The sequence below is a fragment of the Uloborus diversus genome, unplaced genomic scaffold, assembly GCF_026930045.1.
Source record: "Uloborus diversus isolate 005 unplaced genomic scaffold, Udiv.v.3.1 scaffold_1114, whole genome shotgun sequence".
In the NCBI taxonomy this organism is placed as follows: Eukaryota; Metazoa; Arthropoda; class Arachnida; order Araneae; family Uloboridae; genus Uloborus; species Uloborus diversus.
This window is the reverse complement of record NW_026557782.1, coordinates 30,172-54,447: the sequence shown is the minus strand read 5'-3', so window position 1 is coordinate 54,447 and position 24,276 is coordinate 30,172. Positions and strand designations below refer to the sequence as shown.

General features: G+C 33.9%; 1 protein-coding gene across 1 annotated transcript in view; it reads right to left on the bottom strand.

Annotated features, from left to right (window-relative positions):
- LOC129232247 (uncharacterized) overlaps window positions 1–24,276 on the bottom strand; it is a 55,597-nt gene that overhangs the window by 4,943 nt on the left and 26,378 nt on the right. The window contains exons 5-6 of the mRNA XM_054866455.1: window positions 19,798–19,905; window positions 11,298–11,431 (exon numbers count right to left, since the gene is read on the bottom strand). Coding sequence (XP_054722430.1) covers window positions 11,298–11,431; window positions 19,798–19,905 — 242 coding nt within the window. The remainder of the gene's footprint in view (window positions 1–11,297; window positions 11,432–19,797; window positions 19,906–24,276) is intronic.

The following is a 24,276-nucleotide window of genomic DNA, read 5'->3' as shown; positions in this document are numbered from 1 at the left end:
ATTTGGTTAAAATGCGCAATAAGCAAATCAAAAATCTTGAATGGACCAGTGTGTCATGTGACCAGTTCCGGACCAGTGCGGGAATGCCGAACATATCACAGAATGAAATTTTAGAAACTGATCATTCTGCCATAATGTTATGTAGTTTTGGATGAGTCGAGCCTTAAAAATCGACTCAATTAGAATAGCTTATATCTCCTGTTCTAGTTAAATGAGAGAAATGGAACAAATATCTTCTTGTTCAAGGAAAAAAAAAAACCTTCTCAACCACATATAATGTAAGGGGGTGGGCCACCCAACTAGGCAAATATATGAAAATTTAACTAAAAAAACTAATTCAAAATTAAAAATTCCGGCTCCAAAGTGCAGACCCCGAGGGTATGTTTGAATTTTTTGCCGAATTTCAGGACTATAGGTGCTCTTGGTCATTGGGTATAATGAAAGAAACATCCTCACTGTCGTGATGCTCGCGTTTAATTTTGAATAATATTCAAAAACCCAAAAAGATAACAATTCTAGGCCGTGGAAGTGGAAGCATCCCAGCCGCACATAACTTCAGATCAACGACTGCCTTGAATGCCAAAGAACAAAATTTAAAAGACTCACCCCATGTTGAGTGTATGTAGACAATAGGAAGGACACATTGATTACCGTATGTTCTTTATTTCATGCTAAACTTCAAAGCAGACAAGATGACAGAACTATTGTATGGTGATCACCAGAAAAAAACATTATTCACTTAATAAAAAAAACACCAATACGCGGGAGATATACTTAAAGAGTTCAAAAAAAAAGTGGAGCTGGAGCTTGCAAAGTTCGTTAAAGATCGGAAAATGGGGAGTTCATTCGGATGGGTTGTAGAACATTCAAGTTAAAATGGACGGAGGACGGACAGTTCACTCAGAAGATGTTGGGGTGTATTCAGGGATGAAGCCTAATCAACGATGTCAGTTGCAGGCCATGCCATGTTGAAAAAATGGCGCACAAGTTGGTAATCTCCATGGTGACAGTGTTGAGATCATCACATACTTAAAATTTGATTTGGGTCAATGCGGCTCCGGATCATCGCTCGTAGCTATGTTGATCATCAAAATATGGTCATAATTGAAGGCTCAATTCCGGCACATTTTGCGTGCCGCCATCGGAAGCCATCATACACACAGGCGATACACTTCCTATGCATTCATCATCGGCTGCGACGAAGTTTAACGATCTTGATTAAATGATTTAGAAATACAAATAAAAAATAAGAAAATTTCACCTCATCTTGAGGTCTTAACCATATGGCGGAGAGCCACGGCCATCAACGGATGCTGCGCACATATCCTTTATTTTCGCCATCATTGGAGAGAAACGGAGCCACAAAAAGCACGACTGATCAAACTGGAAGCAGCAAGTGTTATCTTTTAATAGTATATTCACCCTATATTATTTTTATCTCGTTCCTTACTACTTAAAGATTTGTATAAGAATTAAGTGTTTACTTACAGCATTCGGCCGCATGTTATATCAGTAGGCATCCTGTAAACATCCTCTATCAAGTTAAAGTTTGAATACGTACTTCCATCTTTTCGCCACTTGGTGGCGCCCTCGTCACGATCTCTCATGAGCGGGAAAGTTGTAGAAGGTTCCACAAGCTGTTACATCGATCATACTTGGTACACGTGGACCAATCAGCGATGAGCACGTCGTTTTGAACTTCTGTTCTTAAGGGGGAATCGCTGTTACGTTCTGTGCAATCGGGCAATTGATCTCTGTCCAAGTATGTGATCTGTTAGCCATTAGAGCCATGTGAAGGCATGTTTACAACCAGTTCGGAAGTTGTATCAACATGAGTAGAGCAAGGAAGGATAGCAGAATGTTCAGCCTACCTCCAGTTGTAAGATGCTAAGTTGAATTTCTCCACGTTGGTAATATAAGATTTGAATTTCATTTAGTCATTTTTGCTCACTACTTGAAAGTTTTTACTCATGGTTGTAAACAAGATTAGTACTAGGCAGCAGACGTAGGGTATGATATAGTGCAATATTTAAATATTTTTCCTGCTATTTTAGTTAGTGCAATAGTTTAAATACCCAATGGCCCAGTTCATTATTTATTCTAACAAATGTTTTTAATGTTTTATTTACATAACATTTTTGCCTCAATAAAGGCCTTTGTTGTCTTACATAATTGATTCTTTCTTGCAACTTTTGGCACAGTTACACTCACAATACGTGAGTATCCTTTAACAATGCAACAGCAAGCAGAGTCAAATGGTGTGGAAAAAATGAATCGCCAAATGAGCGATCAGATCCGGGTATGTGGCGATGCGCGGGTACCAATTGTTAGATTTTTAATTTAAACTTTCACAAAAAGTGAAAGAATCACTTAATTTGAAAAAAAAAAAAAAAATCATTAAAAATACGTTTTTGCATCATGCAGAATCAATCCCTTTTCGATGTAAACATTGCATCACGTTGTGACGTCATGTGTGCGATCGGTTGCAATGACTCAGTCAAATGAATGAACTTTTGGGTGAACCGAGTCACCAGTTCATTGTATCTTATAACCGCGAGAATTTTTTTGTAGATTGAGTTACTTTTTGATTGGCAACATATCTTTAACTTTCTTGCATTGGCAACACATCTTGTATTTTGCATATTCTTAATTTGAAAGCCATGTGAAGACCTTTAAATACTTCGAGCGATCTTTTTCGCTCTCTCTCTCTCTCTCTCACCTCACATAGCCGCAAAATGTGTTGTACGTGATTTCGTGATGTCTGCCAGTGCTTTTTACTCCTGGCAGGGCGTAATACAACGTGATGTCAATTTTAAAGTCATAAAACGCCTTTAGGCCTATTTTTGTATGTTACGTTAATGCCATATATTCCTTGGAATCAGCATGTTCGTAAAACTGAATGTTTCGTTGTATTTTAGCGGCTAATCTTTGTCTATTCTTCTAAATGTTTTTAAATATCAATGAAGATGTTGTTCGTCAACTTTAGTAATCCTTTGTGGATAATAAATACAGATTTTCCATGAGGAAGAATGCTTCACGTGTTTTTCTTTCCAACTTCAGGCTGTGGACATTTTTATTTGCAAGTTCACTTCTACTAGCGGTGTAGTAAGTCTAAATTTCACTACACATAATGCTCACAAGTGGTTATGGGCCCAGGTCACCTGGACTTTGCAATTCCTGGCCATAACCTGAAGAACTTGGAAAATTTGAATTTTTATGCTCTGAAGAATTTTTAAAACATCGTGAAATTTTGAAAGTATGGAAGTCCCTACAATACCTTTACTAAATGCCAATAATTGGAATACTTGGAAGAGAAACATACAAGTTGTCCTGCGTCATTCGGGCAGCTGGGAATTCATCGAAGCTGACGAAAAAGAAAAGAAACTTGAAGAAGAAAAATTGACTTTCCGAGATAAAGCGGAAATGAATCTTAGAAGAACTCGAGCTTATACTACCATTTATCAGTTCCTGTCAGAAGAATTCAAGCCTCTCATTGAATGCACTACTGAAGGAAAGATAGCTTGGGAAATCTTGTGCAAGTATTTTGAACCTGACACCCGTGCCAGATTAATATCCCTGTTGGATAAATTTTTTCAAGTCAAGTTTCAAGATGGCGAAACTGTTGGTCTTTTCATCTGCCGAGTGAAAGCAGCCGCGTCACAATTAAAAGAAGTTGGCCATGCGATGTCCGACCTTTACATAGGTTTCCAGTATATCCGGAGTTTACCCCCTGAGTTTGCATCCATTGTACAGCAAATCTACAGATGGTCTGACGTGGACTTTACCCCATTGAAAATAGAACAAGAACTGTTGCTCGAAGCAAATAGAATTTCTGAAATGAACGTTCCACTACAGACACCTGCTGTATATGTGACCGTTCCGAATTCGCTACCTGCCGGTAAGATCCATCCTTGTAAAAGTAGTTGTAAACCTGTGTCAAATTTTAGTAAAAATAGATTTAAAGGGAAATGTAATTTTTGTGGGCTTTTTGGGCATAAAAAGGTTGATTGTTTTAAATTTAAGGCAAAGTCAAATTCTAAAAATTTATCTCAAGGGTCTTCTAATTCTCAACATAATGTGAGTGAAATTAATGAGTCAGAAGCTTTGAATATTACTTCATCTGATTCAGACATAACGTGGATTGCCGATTCTGGAGCTACGTCACATGTCACTAAAAATAAAAATCTTTTCTCTGATTTTAGGCCAGTTAATAACTTAAAAATGTCTATGGCTGTTGACGGTAAACAAAGCAATATTTTAGGGATTGGTACAATTCAATTGTTGGTCAAAATTAATGGTAGACATAGGAAAATCATCTTGAAAGATGTTCTGTACAATCCTGAAATCCGTCGTAATTTATTGTCATTATCTAAATTGGAACAGGAAGGTAACAAATTTGTTGGTCATAATACCATTCTTAAAGTTTATGACAAAAATTGGAATCAATTATTTTATGCAAAGCGTAGAAATGACATAAATTTATATTTCTTTAAGCCTAATAGATATTTGTATTTGAAAAATAGTGAACATTGTGATAATTCTGAGCATGTTTGTAACATTTCTGAAAAAATTGGTAAAATTTCACCTGAAGATTTATGGCACAAGAGATATTGTCACATTAATTATGAATATATTTCTAGAACTAGCAAAAACAATAGTGTTAGAGGTCTTCCTGAATTGAATAAAAATGTTAACTATTGTGAAATTTGTAAATATACTAAAGCTAGGAGTATTTCTTTTAAATCGATTGGGGCCGTGAGATCTTCTAAACCTTTAGAGCTTATACACATGGATGTAGGTGAAGTCCCAAATTTAACTTTGAGGGGAGAGAAATATTATTTATCCATTATGGACGATTTTTCAAAACGCGTTGCTGTATATCCTATGAAATTGAAGTCGGATGTTTTCAATATTTTTGTAAGATTTTTAAATCGTAATGAAAGGCTTTTAGGGAGGAAAATTAAATCAATTCGTACAGATGGGGGGAAAGAATTTTGCAATCAAAATTTTAAAATTTTCTTGAATAACCGTGGCATTAGGCATGAGAAAACTAATCCCTACACACCGATGATGAATGGCATAATTGAACGGTTTAACCAGACATTAATGGGGGGAGTTAGAGCACTTTTAAAAGACAGTAACTTACCTTCGAAATTCTGGGGGGAAGCTGCATTTTGTTTTTCTTATGTTTGGAATAGGTCTTGTCATGGGAGCAATCATACCCCGTTTGAACTGTTTTTCAATAAAAAGCCTAACGTGAAACATCTCAGAACTTTTGGCTGTTTAACTTTTGTAAATGTTCCAAGTCAGAAAAGAAAGAAATTGGACGATAAATCTAAACCAGGAATTTTGTTAGGTTACGCTCAAAATACTAGAGGTTATCGTGTCTGGCTGGAAGACGAACAAAGAATCATAGAAACATGTAATGTCAGTTTTGATGAGGGAACTAAAGGGGCAGATGTTGTACTAGGTTCTGGATCAAGTAGTCCAAGGGTTATGAAATACTTACCTGACAATTTTGATTATGAATATCCTGTAACTTCAAATCAGGGATTGGATGAGCTTTCCGGTGATAGTCCTAGTGAAGAATTAAAACCTTGCTCCGAAATTAATTGGTTGCGTCAAGCTGTTCCTAGACCATCAGGTGATAGAACTGATATTTACTATAGGATTGAAGGTTCAAATATTCGCTTGCGTTCTTTAAATGAAGTTATTAAATATTGTAATGATAACAAAATTGAATTTGATGAATCATATTTTGACTTTTCGGGCAAAAATTTAAAAGAGGGAAAGGTAATAGAAATTTTAGAGGGAAATCTTGCTGAAATTAAACTTCCATTAAATTTTAAAGAAGCCATTAATTCTAGGGAATCTAAACATTGGATTAACGCAATGGATCAGGAAATACAAACCATATATAATCGCGGTGTATGGGAGTTAGTGGATCCACCTGAACATAGTAAAATTTTGGGAAATCGGTGGGTATATACGGTAAAAGAAGATCAGCAAGGGAATATTGTGAAATACCGTGCTCGGTTATGTGCCCAAGGTTATCTTCAGGAAGCTGGAGAATCATTCCAAGAAGTTTTTAGCCCAGTCATTGATTTTTCTATAATCAGATTGTTTTTCTGTATTTTTGTATGTCTTTTTAAATGGTGTCATCTGCATGTAGACATAAATAACGCTTATTTGTATGCTAATTTGGATACTAATGTATATATGAAACAACCTAGTGGATATGTACTAGAGCCTGGTAAAGTTTGTTTGTTAAAGAAAGCTTTGTACGGTTTACACCAAAGTGGTAGAATGTGGTACTATCAACTCCATGAAACACTTTTGAAAATGAACTTTACTAGTTTAGATTGGTGTAATTGTTGTTACATATATAAAAATAAGGTTATTCTTCTTTTTTATGTTGATGATATCATACTTTTTGGCAAACTAAAATCTGATTTGAATGAAATTGTAAATTTTTTAAGAAATCATTTTGAATTAAAAATTTTGGGTGAAATAAGAAAACTTCTGGGTGTTGAATTTCAAAACATTGATGGTAATTGGTATATTCATCAGACAACATATATCAATAAAATTGTCGAGTTGTATTCTAGTTATAATATTCCAATTAGTAATGTTCCTATTTCGGTTGGGGTGGTTTATTCAAAAATTGATTCGCCTACTAGTAAGTTAGAAATAGATAAATGTAATTCTTTACCATATCGAAATTTAATTGGCTGTTTATCCTTTTTGGCTAGTAGAACTCGTCCCGACATAACATATGCTCTGAATATATTTTCCCAATTTCAATCTAATTATGGTGAAAAACATTGGCATGGTTTACTTCGTCTTCTTGGTTATGTTTTGTATACGAAAAATCTTAAATTGAAGTTATCAAATATTTCAAATTTAAATATTAAATGTTATTCTGATTCAGATTGGGCAGCTAGTAGAGATGATAGGGTTTCAATGGGAGGTTACATCATTTTGCTAGATAATGCACCTATCATGTGGAAAACCTTTAAGCATAAATGTATTGCTCTTTCCACTATGGAAGCCGAATATGTCACTTTGACAGAGGCTGCTAAAGAATTTGTCTGGATCATGAGAATTTTAAAAAATGAAAATTTGAATTTAATTTTGAAAAATTGTGAAATATTTTGTGACAACATTGCTGCAATAGATTTTTCCAAAAGTCCTATACAAAATCAAAGAAGTAAACATATTGATATCAAGTATCATTTTTTGAGAAATTTAGTAAATGAAAAATTGTTTAAATTAATGTATGTGAGTTCTAAATTAAATTTAGCTGATGCTTTGACAAAACCTTATACCAAATCTCAACTTGGACATTTTTGTGACATTATTTTTGGGGGTGAAAAATATATAAACTAAATTTGAACTTTTTGGGTGTGTAAAATTTTTGTGAAATTCAATGGTGACTTTGTCAATTTGAATTTATTGTGAATTTTTCTGATTGTTGTGCATGTTGCAAAAATGGGGCCGCTTGTTAGATTTTTAATTTAAACTTTCACAAAAAGTGAAAGAATCACTTGATTTGAAAAAAAAAAAAAATCATTAAAAATACGTTTTTGCATCATGCAGAATCAATCCCTTTTCGATGTAAACATTGCATCACGTTCTGACGTCATGTGTGCGATCGGTTGCAATGACTCAGTCAAGTGAATGAACTTTTGGGTGAACCGAGTCACCAGTTCATTGTATCTTATAACCGCGAGAATTTTTTTGTAGATTGAGTTACTTTTTGATTGGCAACATATCTTTAACTTTCTTGCATTGGCAACACATCTTGTATTTTGCATATTCTTAATTTGAAAGCCATGTGAAGACCTTTAAATACTTCGAGCGATCTCTTTCGCTCTCTCTCTCTCTCTCTCACCTCACATAGCCGCAAAATGTGTTGTACGTGATTTCGTGATGTCTGCCAGTGCTTTTTACTCCTGGCAGGGCGTAATACAACGTGATGTCAATTTCAAAGTCATAAAACGCCTTTAGGCCTATTTTTGTATGTTACGTTAATGCCATATATTCCTTGGAATCAGCATGTTCGTAAAACTGAATGTTTCGTTGTATTTTAGCGGCTAATCTTTGTCTATTCTTCTAAATGTTTTTAAATATCAATGAAGATGTTGTTCGTCAACTTTAGTAATCCTTTGTGGATAATAAATACAGATTTTCCATGAGGAAAAATGCTTCACGTGTTTTTCTTTCCAACTTCAGGCTGTGGACATTTTTATTTGCAAGTTCACTTCTACTAGCGGTGTAGTAAGTCTAAATTTCACTACACATAATGCTCACACCAATGAGTGCGTTAGGCGCCCAAACAACGAAGGGAAGGAGATGCTACACCATTTTAATGGCCGACAAGTAGATGAAAAAAATCGGATCAACGACTGAAAAATTGTCAAAAAGCTAGACGATGGGAAAAATGAATAAATTACATATTTGATATCGTAAAGTGCGCAAAATTTAAAGGGGAACGAGGGGAAAACGTGGAATGCACAAGAAAATAAAAAACAACAACAAAATGGGGGGGGGACAAATGATTAAAATGACAGAAAAATGGGAAAAAAATGAATGGGTAAAAAAATATGATATGCATTATCACACTCACCTATATATATATATATATATATATATATATATATATATATATATATATATATATATATATATATAGATTGATATGAATAGGGATTTTGATCAAAAGGTAAATATTCTGAGCACTAATAATTTTTGATTGTATTCCCACCTGAAGAATTCACAGGTTCTGATGCAGATTTTATGACCTATAGCAGTTCCAGAACTATAAGATTTTGTAGAGTCATCAGATGACGAAAGCGAGGATACAAAACTCAAATTCAGAACTGCACTTTTGCTTGATGATGTTATGAAGACTAAATGACTTTAAAAAAGTTTTAAGCCAATGTCATTCATAGGAACAACACTTACAAAGCCTCTCAGTGATATATAGGGATCTTTCTGAAAGCGAAACAGAACCATGAAAAATTATCTTCAAATAGAGAAAGTCCTTAAACAGAGCCTCAATAAACAGAGAACTAACTGTAGTTTTATATTTTTTTTGAAAAATCTGGTATGAAATACAATCTTTCAGTCACTAAATATAGTGAAGAAAAGTTTCAATTGCAAAACAACTTTCCAAAATAAAAGAATCTTCAAACTTCCAGCAATAAGTACTGGTGAATAGCAAATCGTTAAGCTGATTTTATTTACATGTTTATATTTTTTAACTTCTGAAAATAAATATTTTATTTTGAAACAAATGAAGAATCTAAAATCTACTTTTATTAAAAGCTAATAGTTTTCTTTAAAAAAAAAAATCTGAGGCCAGCAATAATTTATTAATTACTAAACTTAAGTTCCTAATAATAATAAAATAAATAAATTAATTAAATAACCAGAATTAACAATAAAATATTAAATTAGCTTACTTAATAACTAACTTAACAGATATGATCATCAAAATTTTAGGATAGGTAGCAAATAGTGAAAAAATTCCAGAATTTGTTATCTTTCAACATTTGGTTTTATTATTAAATTTTACCAATGAAAATTCCAATTTCCATATTCTATCGCATCCTTAATTCTTTAGACCAATTTTGTTTCTTTCTTCATTAATTTAGGTCACTGATTAAACCCAGGACTGTGGGAAGAAAATTGCCAACTCAGACTTTTACTCCGGGATTTTGAAACCTCCAATTCCCAACTAAATTTTCCCTCTCATAGGAAGGGGGAAAAAACACTTAAACAGAATTTGAAATATTAATTCTCTTTATGAAATTTTGGCGCTGCATTGAATAAAACATAAGATGCATACAACCTTGGAAATTCAATTTAAAAATAAAATTTGTACAATAGTTTTTATTATGATGAGATTTGTAAAATACTACCTTAAAATCTCAGTATGTTAAATTTCAAAAAAGATTAATTTGCTCCCCTTTTAATGTTTAACAAATAGATATCCATCAAATTTCAGGCTTGTGATATAGTGATCATTTTTTCCTAAGTTTGCATTTTCCTCTTTTCATCTTTTTTGTTGGCTTCATTTATAATTTTTAGTGGCAATATTTTAGTCTTCCGATGCCCTTTTCTGCCTTTGCATCCCATTGGCTGCTAGGCGGGGTTTGCCATTCAATGATGCCACTTTTCTTGCCATCCATTTGCTGTGTGTAAGACACCACACATTGTTACATCCTTTTCATGTGACAGCGGGGTTTTTTTTTTTTTTTTTTTTTAACTGCTTCTCAAGCTTTTGGTGGGGAGTTAGAAGTTTGACTGCTGGAAGTGATGGTGGAATAAGTTTAAGGGCGGTCTGGTGCGTGGAAAAAGCATTGCGATGGCGGTGACCATGATCCGTTTCCATCCTTCTTAGATAGCTAACTTTTCTACAAAATATGAAAAATAACGGCATCTAACTGTTAGTTTGAGCTCCTGACCTAGAAATTAATTCTGAAGGAAAGCAGGGCACAATATCACAAAGAGAGGCCGAGTACATATGCGTCTGAGGAAAATTTTGCACGTAACGCAATGGTCTACAGCTTTGTATGAATAGCTTTTACTATGCTGCTTACATTTTTCTCTCAATTTTTAATTTAAATATTATTGGCTGCTTTAGAATTAACCAATTTTAGATGATTACAGATATTAAGAGCAACCAACCTTCAATAACAATCATTTTTTCAGCAGAGAAGTTTCAGTGCATTACCAGTTAAAATATTTTTTTTCTTTAATGGAATAGTCATAAAAGAAACAACTATTTTGGAAAATGAGAAAAAAGGAAGATTTATTTATCTTCCGACCTTAAATTAGAAGATCAGTGAAAAAACACATCTTTTATCAAGCATGGAAGAGTTGGCTGGTATGCAAATAAAAATCTATTGAGTTGTTTTTCATTTTTGGAAAATTGACAAGCCTTGATACTAATTATTTTATGAATGTGTTTAGCCAATTTCAAGTCATACCTAGAGTAAAACATTAGAATGGTTTACTTACATATTTGAGCTATTTTTCTCATAGATAGAATTGGCAGCATAAAATTCAAATCATAACTTCTTCTGATATTATTTCTCATCAAATTTCATACTACATACCTCTATCGTACAGTAAATAATACATTTTCAAAAGCATTGTTAGAAATGAAAAAAAAAAAAGTGTTACATAAATACCAACAGAAGCATAAATATTGGCATAGGAAGCAATTTGAATATTTTTTTGGCAGAACTAAAATGTAAATACAAGAAATCAGAGATAAATGAACTTACAATATATTTTCTCATGTGTTTCAGTGATATAAGATGATCTATTATCTCTCGTGGGGTGCAATTGGAATGACACAAGTAACAGTTGTATAACTCATGTCCATTCTCCAGATGCCTTTCACAAATATAGTCTAATCCTAAAAAGAAAAACATATCAAGACATAAATGTAAAGTTTAATAATATTTTATTAGAGTTAAGAATGCATTTTCTGTAGAAAAATTTTGACCATGCCTTTTTAACCTTTGCTGTTTTTATTTTGTTATAAATAATTATATTACTTTCATGTGATTCTAATTTCAAGCAGACAATTGATAAAACACGGCAGGAACAAATACAAAAGTGACGACCAGCAACAGGCTCTGGGCCCAGCTAGACTGGTCCTAGTCAATTTACAATCCCCAGTTAATATCAATGGCCCTCTTAAAACTGTCTACTCCTTTGCTCATTACCACCTCTTCCGGTAAGCTGTTCCAAGGTTCCACTACCCTGCTAAAATAATAATTTTTCCAAATATCCATGTTAGCCTGAGATTTAAATAGCTTAAAACAATGACCCCTTGTCTTGTTTTCAGTGCTAAACTTTAGCCCCGTAACATCTTTCGTTTTAATAAATTTAAACAGCTGAATCATGTCCCCTCGGTCTCTTCTTTGCTCAAGACTACATTTTTAGCGTTCTAAGTAACGTTATTTTAATTTATGGTTTGATTTTCTTATAACTTTTTGGTAATTAATTCCAATTTCTATAAAATAAGGTAATAGTTTAAAGTAATATTTAGTAGTTTGAAGTAATATTTACTGCATTGTTTTTCCCTATTACATTAATAATGAATATTCATATCAGTTTCATATTATATAAATGAAAAGTTTGTATCAGATTTGAGGCATTCAAATGAAATTGGTATAAGTTTCGTGTTAAAGAAATGCAAAATTTATACGAACAAGTCATAATTTATAGCAGTTTTGAAGCAGATAACAATGTGTGCCAAAAGATTAAATTTCATGCAAGCAAATGATTAGACAGGAGGAAAAAATATTTCAACATCAGTCAATTGTCATTAGATTAAATCTGTCAAATTTATCAAAAACTATGTACAATGGTTGCCGCTTATATGAATCAAGTTTGTTCTAAGCAGTTTTGATTCATTAAAGCTGATGATTCAATAAAGCGGCAAATTCAATAAAGCTGGATTCTGTTCTGTTTTTGTTGACTTGATTCATTAAAGGGGCTGATTCAATTAACCAGCGTCCACTGTATCAGGATTTTCTCCTTATCATGGTAATTAGTTTTTGATCCATTGTATAAAAAAGCAGCAGCTACATAACATTAAAATTTAGCATTTAATGTAATTGATAGGGTTCATACTAGAGACATACCGAGTACTCGGTAACTACTCAGTACTCGGCCTACTCAGCCAATTTGCCGAGTACTCGGTACTCGGCCAAATTCTGATCAGATACTCGGCCAATACCGAGTAGTTGCAAAAATTTGAATATTGTCCAAGACAGATACTAAAATTCATAAAAAAAAAGAGCAAGCATTATATTCTGTAATCATTTACAATTAAAATTTATAAGTCAAATTTAAATTTTGAGAACAATGAAGTTTGTAATGCTTCAATGGAATAAATCTTTATTTTAATGTCCCCGAAGTTAACAAAACTTATTTATTAAAAATTATGCAAAAAAAGATAAGTATAGAAAATATGGAATTTTAATATTAAAAATGGATTTTTGCTACAAACAAAAATTAGTCATAAAAAATATAAAAATATCTTTGCTTAAAAAAAAAGGAAATAAAACAACATTTAAAGCACAGTGCAGGAACACTGCGGACACATGTTTTGGCATTACAAGAAATTCCTTTTTCAATGCACAAAATGGGAGCTCGTGGATTTAAAGGCATCCGAGAAGAGTCGGATTTTTTTGTCGAATATTTTTACATTCTTTAGCTCACAAGTTATGCACTGAAAAAGACGTTACTTGTAACGGAGGGGGGGGGGGGGGCAAAAATACGTATCTGCACTGTTCTTGCACATTTGTTTTATCTGCTTATAAAAATTATTTATGTTTGGCGGACTAGAACTGTGATTGATTGGACACCCCTCTTATGCGGACAATTTTCAATTTCCCAGTTCCAATGCAAAAAACATTATTAAACCCCTGTCCTGCGAACACCTCTCTATTGCGGACAAAAAAAAATTGTCCTGTTAGTGTCCGCATTAGAGGGATTTTACTGTAATTTGTTTTAATTCCAACTTGATTAATCATACCTTTTATTTATTTATTTTTAATTAAATTTTTTTTTTTTTTTTTGTAAAATTTGTGACATAAATAAAATTGTTTATACAATGCGTAGTTAAATTTCAGCAGGAATTTAAGTTTTAAAAACTATTATTTGGACAAGGAGGTCTATACTACTATTCCAATAAGTTCAAAATTCATCACATGTATGTAGGTGGTTCTTCTTAAATCATAATTGGTACTTGGTAACTCGGTCGAGTAGTGAAAGGCCGAGTACTCGGTACTCGGCCAAAGTGCTACTTGGTACGTCTCTAGTTCATACTGTATGCCGTAGAGGGGAGATATTTGGGTAGACAGCGTGGAGCAACCCGCAAGCTGTGCCCAAGATGAAATCACGTGATCTGTGGATGAAATTCTGCCTAGCCGTAACCGGTTCCGACAACTGCATATGATTTTGCATTGCCTTGATTGTGTAGGCTTAGAAATTTAACTGTTTCCGTGACTTAAAATGCTTTTAAGATGGTACAATCCTTGTTGCACGTTGGAATGTAAAGAGAAACATTTGAAAGATATTGCTGTGTTTTTTCAGTTACGGGTGACAATCATAATTGCTTTTCTATTTATAAAAATATTTTTAAAATGGACCAAAACTTGCGCACATGATTAATATATTATACTCTGTACATAATTAATTATCTTCGTTTAATTAGCTTTTTTTTCAATATTGATTTTAACTGTTTTACTCCTTAAAAACCCTTGGAGATGAATTCATCTTTTGATGTTAATTATGTTTCACGGTGATAGACTTAAAGCTGTTCTCTTGGCAAGCAATTTCATTGCCAGCGGAAACAAAAACAAAACTTGTTTTCACATAATAATTGTTTTAATAATCATTTACTCTAGTGCTGGGCGATGTTGCAGATTTTAACATTGCGATACATCACCAGTAAACATTGCGATATTCCGAAACATCGCGATATTTCGACGTATTTTTTTTCATTAAATCAAGGGTGTCCACAAAGGGGGAGGGGGTGGGGTATGTCGCAAGGCCTGCAAAAGCATGAGCCACATAAAAACACAGAAGATTCATTTTTATTTCAGAGAAGGGGTCTGACTGAAAGAAAGAAGTAGCAAGGTCAAGGTGAAGGGGAAACGTTTTGATTAGAGGATTCAGAGTCTTGGTTGTTTCTTTTCTTTTTTATTTTGAGTGGAGAAGAAAAAACTAAAAAAAGGGAAGGACTAAAAAGCTTGTGTCCTAGAATTTTGGTGGGTATTTGTCCTGACCGTCCCCACTCTGTCTACGGCCCTGCCATCGACATAATATCACGATGCTTCGCCATTGGCTGCGAGAAGTGATGCTTCGACTTCAGTCGCCGAGTCATTATAAGCCGCGATGTATCCTCAAAGGCAGTTCTTCCGATGCATCGCGGTGTATCAGCGAGTAGTCTTGCCGAGTAATCCGCGATGTATCTGCGAAGGCAGTTCTTCCGACGCATTGCGGTGTATAAGCGAGCGCAATCTCGCTGAATCATTATGAGGCCGTTCTTCCTTCCGACGCATCACGGTGTTTCAACAAACGCGGTCTTTCGCAAGCATCGTGGTTCGCTCAGACGTTCTGATGCTGTTGGAAACATCGCGGTGCATCACGATGTATCGTGATACATCGCGTTTCACTGGGAATCGCGGTGTATCGGAAGAACAGTAAATATAAACATCGGCGTGGCGATGATTGCTTGACACTGGTGTTTTGCAATATATCGATGTATCGCCCAGCCCTAATTTACACTCTTTATCGTTCCAATATTGTGTTCTAATTCTAATCAAATAATCACAATTTAAAACTTGCATTGTGTTATCATCTTTTAAAAACAGGGTCACGAAGATGAGCGAATTCAAATATATTTATTTACACGTTGATTACAAAAAGGGATCCTTAACACTACACAAATTTACAAAGGGGGCAATATTTGAGGGTATATCGAAGGCAGTTCCTTTCATGGGGATATTTTTACGATAAACGGCAAAAACACAGGTTGATTAAATCAGAAACGCTTTCCTGAAACACACACCATGTATGGCCAGCCTCAGCATTCCACACGGCAATCTCTTTCCATCTGGATAATGATTTCCCAAACAGGAACTTGCAGATTCTTGTTCACACCTTTGATTCTATACACCTTCAAGCCCCAGACTTATTTTTTTTATTCTTTAGTTAGGACCTTTTCCTTTCAGCTTTTGGATCTGCTCACAGCACACCACATGGCATTTATACAAAAAAATATTGGCAAAATATTTATCAGCACTCGTAGGTAGGAAAGGATGGCTTGCATATAAAAGGAATGAGGGAGAAAAAATGTTTGTTATGAGAAAATTTTGGATGATGATAGAAAGTGAAAAAAAGAGCTGATGTGTGCAGCATCACATGACTTCCTTTTACTCCAATTTAATGTCATTTCCCAATTACTGGCAATCTTAATGTGATTCCATAGTTTACTCTCTAAATATCACCAACAGTGGCCAAATTGAAATTCGATTAAAAAAAAAAATCTACCAAATTTGTCGCCAAGTTGGCGACCAAAAGACTGCTGATATATCGCCAAGTGTCTGCCAAATTATAACACCACTTGAGTTTGCATCGAAATTAATGATCCCCCCCCAAAAAAAAAGGGGGAAAAACCCCTTTAGAGACACTTGAATGCCACCAAAAGGGGAGGTGCACAACTAGACCCCAGTAGGAGTCAACGTACTAAATTTCCACTTTCTAGGACACACCGTTCTTGAGTTATGCGACATACATACATACATACAGATGTCACGATAAAACTCATCGTAATTAACTCTGGAATTCTTACAGCACAGTCAATGCACGTCACACCGGATATGCGTACGTAAGAGCTCAGTCTGGATGTTTTCAGAACATTCGATTTGCCGCGGAGCTATCGGGAGATTACATCATCTCCGCTCCTGCTCTGACGTCACATCCTTCTTTCTGACGAAACACATCGTTCGAAGTCGTTCTGATGTTTACACGTAGATTCTCCCGATACTCAAATTGAAACAAGCGTCCTTTAAGGGACAAATTTAACGGCCTTTTCATTATTAAAGAAATACAAGTGAGTAAAAACATTTACACTTAGTTTTCAAAATGAAATTGTTGAGAATATTTCTCAAATAGACATTTTTGGCTATCAATGCCCTCCCTTCTCGACAATTGATTTGATCTCACATATTTATTTAATTGTGAGCTTCTAGCATTATCTGATTTAAATTTCAAAAAAAATTCTCACTTTTCAAAAATTTCTTTAAAGACAATTATTACTCAAAAAATTAGTAAATTTTTAAATCTAAATCTCACGTTAGTTAATTTTTATCGTCTCAAAAATTTGTTAGTTTCAACATTTTGTAAAAACAAACACTTAATATTCTTCTTGAATTTAAGCAAAACAAGATTTGCACATTACAACAATAATGTCACAAAAATAATTGTTAAAGTCCTATAGAAGTCCTTGAGAAAAAAAAAAGTTCAACTAAATTCACTCCAAAAATTCTTAGTCACACATTTCTTCACATTTTTCCTTTTTTTTTTTGATCGTATCGTAACTTGGGGATCACTTCTTCACAAAATGTCACTTATCACAAAAAAAAATCACGTAGTTGACAAAAGCTCATGTGGGTGGACAGACATCAGATTTAATCTGAAAAATAATGATAAAAACCATAACATTAACAGCCATACCCCATTTATCAGCCCACTCCGTAATATGATCTAGATCCTCTTGCAGCTGATTTGCTTGTTCTTCATTTTCTACAGTCCCCATAACTTTGACATCATCAGCAAAACAATTCATGTTCCCAGAAATATTTTTGTGAATATCGTTCATAAAGACAATGAACAAAACAGGCCCTAACACTGATCCTTGAGGAACCCCCGCTTAAGACCTCACTCCAATTAGAATAATTTCCCCTTACAACTACTCTTTGTTTCCTTCCGGTCAGCCAATTTTTTACCCAAATGAAAGTTTTCCCTCCTATTCCTATATCAGCTAATTTGCTAAGTAGAGCAACATGCGGTACCTTATCGAAAGCTTTTTGAAAATCAATGTAAACAACATCTACAGGCTTCTTATTGTCCAAAGCCATGGTAACTTTGTCATAGAAATGTAATAAATTAGTTGCACAAGATTACTGAAAACTAGTCAATAGATTATTAGTCTCTAGAAAATTTACTATCTTAATTTTCATCAATGTTTCAAAAATTTTGCAAACCACTGAAGTTAGACTCACAGGTCTATAATTTCCCACACTCCCTTTAGACCCTTTCTTGAAGAGCGGTGTAATGTTAGCCAGCTTCCAGTCCTCTGGCACTGTCCCCGAATTATAAGAAGCATTGAAAATGTTTGCGATTACATCTGCTAATTCCTCTGCACATTCAACTAAAATTTTCGGATAAATATTATCTGGCCCCGGAGCCTTAGTCTCTTTAATTTTTTTCAAATGAAGTAAAACATCATCCCTGGAAAATACAAAGTCCTCAAGCTGTACTATAGTTTTTGTCTTGCTGGTGTCAACTGTCGAGGTATAGTTGTCGTTAAAAACACTTACGAAAAGGAATGCTATGAAAAAAAAAAGTTCGGACACCGGGATATGCGTACGTAAGAGCTCAGTCAGGATGTTTCCAGAACATTCGATTTGCCGCGGAAGTCGTTCTGATGTTTTCACGTAGATTCTCCCGATACTCAAATTGAAACAAGCGTCCTTTAAGGGACAAAATTAACTGCCTTTTCATTATTAAAGAAATACAAGTGAGTAAAAACATTTACACTTAGTTTTCAAAATGAAATTGTTGAGAACATTTCTCAAATAGACATTTTTTTCCATCAATTTGTTCACATTACATTTTCATAAATGATACAATTTTTGAACAAAATAATGAAATGTAGCAACAAAACCATATGTTTTCAAGCATTTTTTGAGAAATTTCAAATACCGGTATTCCGGTATCACATTTTAAAAAAACCGAATACTGGTATTGAGTCCGGTATTGCAATCCCTACTTCAAACAAACTTCATCCTAAGGAGAAAATTCCAAGGTTTCGAATGACCTAAATCTTAAAAATGTGAATGAAATATTTCTCCCCTATATTATCAAATTTATGTGAAAAAAGGGCTAACAATTGGAATAGAAAAAAGAACAAAATCAAATTTTTGAAAAATTGCTTCGAGATGCACACTACTATGCCACAAACTAATTCTGTACCAAATTTCATGAAAATAGCCCGGTCTAGGTGATATGCACATCACAGACATCCAGGCAGAGATCCATACTTTCAGTTTGATTATTTTACTAGTGGTACCCACACGGCTTTGCCCGTAGTAGAAGATTAAAAAGTCATTTGGTTCGCATGTACATTTACAAATAACGGATGATGAATCTGGCCAATTTGCTTGCCCATGTTATGGTTCCACATCATGATAATTTGGTAATTTACTCGTTCACGTTGTGATAATTTGCTCGGTAAAATTTTTATTAAAGTTGGAATAGAGAAAGAACAAAATGGAATTTTCGAAAAATCGCTTCGAGGTGCACACCCCCATGCTATAAACTAATTCTGTACCAAATTTCATAGAAATTGGCCGAAAGGTCTAGGTGCTATGCACGTCACACAGATCCTGACAGACGGATTTTCAGCTTTATTATTAGTAACTAGTGGCACCCGCATGGCTTCGCCCGTAATAGAAAAATTAAAGGTCTTTCGGTTCGCCTGTATATTTACAAATAATGTATGGTGAATTTTCTCGCCTCTCTTGGCTTGTACCGACGTTACAGTTCCACGTTATGATAATTTCGTATTTCGCCAATTGGCTTGTGCCCATGTTACGGTTCCACGTTATGATAATTTCGTAATTTATGATAGTTTTTTTTCTTAAAATTGGAATAAAAAAAGAACCACATCGAATTTTCGAAAAATTGCTTCGAGGTGCACACCCCCATGCTACATACTAACTTTGTGCCAAATTTCATGAAAATCGGGCCGAACGGTTTAGGCGCTATGCGCGTCACAGACATCCAGACATCCTCCGGACAGAGAGACTTTCAGCTTTATTATTGGTAAAGAAGATTAGTAGAGGTAATATTTAAGAACCTTATAAATTGGAATGATGTTTACTTTTCAATGATGAAAAATTAAAATTCTAAAATAGTTATCCTACTTTCAGAAAAAATGAAATCTAGACTGGCAGAAGAGTTGAAAATGATAATTACCACAAATGATTTCAGTTCTATTTTCTTCATACGATTCCCAATCTGCAATTACATCAAGAAGTCGGGCAGGAGCATTGGATTTAACAAATTTTACTTTACTTGGAGCTTCTACAAATAGGTATGAAAATGTTTTAGATAAAATTTATACAAAGCTGTGCCTCATACAATTGAATTTAATTACACAAAAATAATAAACATTAAAAAAATGAAATTCATTAATTTTTTCATTCATTATGATGACTATTGAAAACTTGTACCTGAAAAAAGAAGACTTTTTCACTTCCTTTTTCATTCAATATTTAATCAAATGTTTAATTAATTGTTTAGCTCTATGAATATCCCTAATATATGGCGGGACAAGTTAACTCGAGAAGGCGCTGGCCGACAGTGTCGATAGCTACACTGTTGTGAGACTGTTGTGGTTAGCAAACTGATTTTTTAATGTATTTTTTTTCGATATTTCGATATTTACATACATAATTTGATTCTGTAGAATTTTTCTATTGGGCTTTGTTTTCCTTATTTTACACGTTTGTTTTTCTTCTTATAGTTGAAGATAGTTACTTATCCAAGTCTAAGTAAATAATTTGATTTGTCGTATTATTCAGTTGTGATTACGTTTTATAACGTTTTTATTATAGCATTATTTATTTGACCATCTAAAATTGTGAAGCTTCCATTTTGAAAAATTACCACCGAGAGTCATTGCACCCAATCTCTTCTTTTAATGTTTCCACAATTGCTTACAATTGAGTTTTTAAGACTTCTATTTTGAAAAACTTCCTGTGGAGGAGAGTCCTAGAAGTTCCTCTAAAACTGTTGTTCATAGAACTTCAACTTCCGAGAATTGCTGCAGACTCCTCTGCTTTCGCTACCATTGCTGGGACCTACAATCGTATATTTAAGATGATTTTGAAGGATTTTTTGGGAAGGGGTACCCCTTGAACCTCTTCCGCCACCAACGCTACTGAAGGGCTTCCTAAACTTCTTTTTAGGACTTCAATATTTTAAAATCTCAGTTGAATGGACTCTTAACTCCTGCTCCCTAACATCATCAAATGTCTCGTAAAATTGCGTTTTTCGAATTTTATTTTCAAATTTTAAACCTTAAACCGTATTTCACATCCTAATGCTACAAAAGATGGTTTGTAATCGTGTTTTAGAGACAAATTCTATAACAGAAATATATCAAAGGTTTGAAGAAAATATTCACCTATGAATATTTCTGTAACACATTACAGCATAAAGACCAGTGCTGTGTACACTAGGATGGATCGAAAAAAATTGTTTTCAAAATTTCAAATCGGCCACAAAGAGAAAAGTTGTCCACAAGGACTAAACAATTACATGTGAAATTTCAAGTTGGTCAGATAATAACGTCATGTGCCGCAAGGCAGTCAAAGATTGCAAATTGAGCCTAGAAATGCATTTTTTCTTCATTACAAAAACATTAATTTTTCAAAACGGTCAGGGTGAAAAAAGGAGCCTAATGGAGTGAAATACTATGATGTAAAATAACATCATAATCTGATGAAATCTTCATGCACCACTTAACAGTCAAAATTCATGTATTGAACAAAAAAAAAAGATATTTTTTTTCGTCACAAAGACATTAATTTTTGAAACTTTTTAAATCGATCATGTGCAGAAAAGTTACCAATAAATACATTCTTTAAACTAGTGCAAATATGATTAAAACTACCTAGCATTTTACCTATTTTTACTTTCTTCTATATCTAATATATAGAAGAAAGTATTGGATTCGTGCAAATTTTCGAATTTCGAATTTTGACGGATTCGAACGTTTTGAGGTGTGCTGAGTCCATTTCGACCATTTTTGGAAAATGTCTGTCTGTCTGTATGTGTGTGTGTATGTGTGTGTGTATGTGTGTCACGTCTGTGTGTGACCAGTTTTTTGTGGCCGCTCTACAACAAAAACTACCGCATGAAATCGAACGAAATTTGGTACACATATGTGCCCCTATGTAAACTTGTGCCCATTAGTTTTTGGCGCGAATTCCTCCAAGGGGGGTGGAGCAATGGGACGTTTTTCGAGTTACGCGTGCTTGCTATTACTCAGGAAGTAACTGGCGGAATCAAACAAAATTTGGTCCATATGTTGGTATTAACAGGAACAGGTGCTGATTCAATTTTGGTGTCAATAACGCAAACGGGGGTTGAGCTATAGAACGTTTTTTGTCGTCAATTGTGACTGCTGTATCTCAAGAAATAATGAACGGAATGAAAGAAAAATTTATCGGCAAGTAGCCCTTAGTGGGTATAAGAACTGATTTTATTTTTGTGTCAACAGCTAAAAAGGGGGTAGCGCAATCACCCGTTCTTTTTTTCCATTTTGAGTGTCCTATCTCAAGAAGTAATGCTACGTTCTGGTTGAAATTTGGAATATATGTGAATCCATGTGTAAACAGACTTTGGTTCAATTTTGACGCCGATCACTCCAAGAGGTGTTGATTTTTTTTTTTTTTTTGCGAATAAAAATATTTTTATTAATGCAACAATAAGAAAGATAAATCGTAATAGATTGTCGTCTGCGTATTTCTCGTGATTTTAATTGTATGGAAATGATAGGAAATATTATCTCAATGATTTAAAATTTTTAACTGTTGCCATCTTATGTTTGTTAACAAATAAAATATTTGTAATTAATTCAAGCAAGGCTTTTAAAAAAACTTTCAATTTTCGCTCTTTGCTTTGCTTTTGCAATAATTCAGACATTGGGATAGTCGTCAAGTTTTTGCATGTGTCATTTTGTTTTTGTTGGGAATATTGCTTCCTCGTCAAGCATGGGGAGGGATCAGAAAAAAAAAAGAAAAATATAGAAGAAAGTTTCGTGATGGCCACAATATACTAGTTTTCTTTGTAGACATATGCAAACTTTTGATGAAAGACAAGTCACACTCAAAAATATAACATAAGTGTTATAACATGTTATAATTAGATTCAAATACAGGTAAGAGCCCTAAAAATATATATATTTTTTTGCATTATTTAAATAGAGAACATTTTATAAAAAAACCACTGTGCAGTAAAATAAAAAAAAAAAAAAAAAAAGAAAGACAAACAGAAAGATCAACAGACTGAAGCAGAACATCTTTGGGAAAATTAAATAGAAAACTCTGAGTTCATATTGAAAGTATTCATACTTTCTCCTGACTGAATCGTAGCAAAAATGAAGCCCTCGTTATTCCTCTCTGCAAACTTTACTTGCTGATTCTGTTACTATTTTAACATATCGCTCTGTTGCTCGAGTATGACATGGAAAGTTAGGAATGGAAATATAAAGCCTGCATTCCTGCTCCGATATTGCAATTAAAATTTCAGAATCTGCATTGTTTTTTGTAATGGGTGGCTCATATTTTTTAATTTCTTGCAAGTTGTGAAGGTTTGTGTAGTTAGTGCATCAAAGTTGAAGACTGGAATAAAATTTCTTGCAGACTGTGAGGATTTTGTTAGTTTTCTTGCTTCCATTATTCTTCTTAGGGTCAGCGACCATACAGGGTGTCTTTCATCTCAAATCACTGAGAGTGAAATATTTTCCTGTTGTGCAAAGAAATTGTTCCTTCGTATGACAGGATCGATAATCTTCTTCAAATTCTCTTTTAAGTATTTAAATCGATTAATAAAATTCCGAAGCTCCTTGTAGCTAGAAAGTTATACAACACCTCAGTTTACGTCAAAATGGCAATGTGTTTTTTTACTAAAATTTGAGATTCTCAGTCTTAGACTTAAAAGATTACTTTCCAAATAATTTTCGAGATAATGAACCAAATGATTGATATTCTGACATTCTCGCACTTCTAAAAACATTGTCTGGCATGAAATGGTGTAAAGGGGACGTTACACAGACAATTTTAAAAGCATAAATGATTTTCAACCGTTAGAAATCCCGGAGATTAAACTTTGAACTATACCCTAGAGCTGAACATGGAAACCTGTGGCATATGGATCATGTGAACTGCACTTGGGGCTCTTGAGTATCTTAATAAAATGTTAAAAAATATCTGCAAGAGTGCCATTTGCCAATGTTTCAAGTAAAATCTTTCATGTTAATTCATTCTTCACATTTCAAAGTACGCATATCATTTTTGTTGCAAAAATAACTTTGTTCTCAAATGCTTTTGTTCATACACTTTAGGCCAAGATTTCTAGATACATTTAGCCGTTTCTTTGTGCTTGATGTGAATTAATTTGTTCATGTTCTTAATATAGTTAATAATATTTTGAGTTATTTACTTTTTGATCTATTATTCTAAAAGGAAAAGTGGTGGATGGTAATTTATACTCTTAACTTTAGAACTACAGACAAAAATAGGAACATGAATCCTTATATATTATTTCTGTAGCCTGTTTTTGGTTTCTACGCCAAATTTCCCTCAATTCTTGATCGATTTCTTTGATTTACGGCTAATTTTATAGCTTATGGTGCTGGCTACTGACGAAAAACAGACCCAAGGTCTA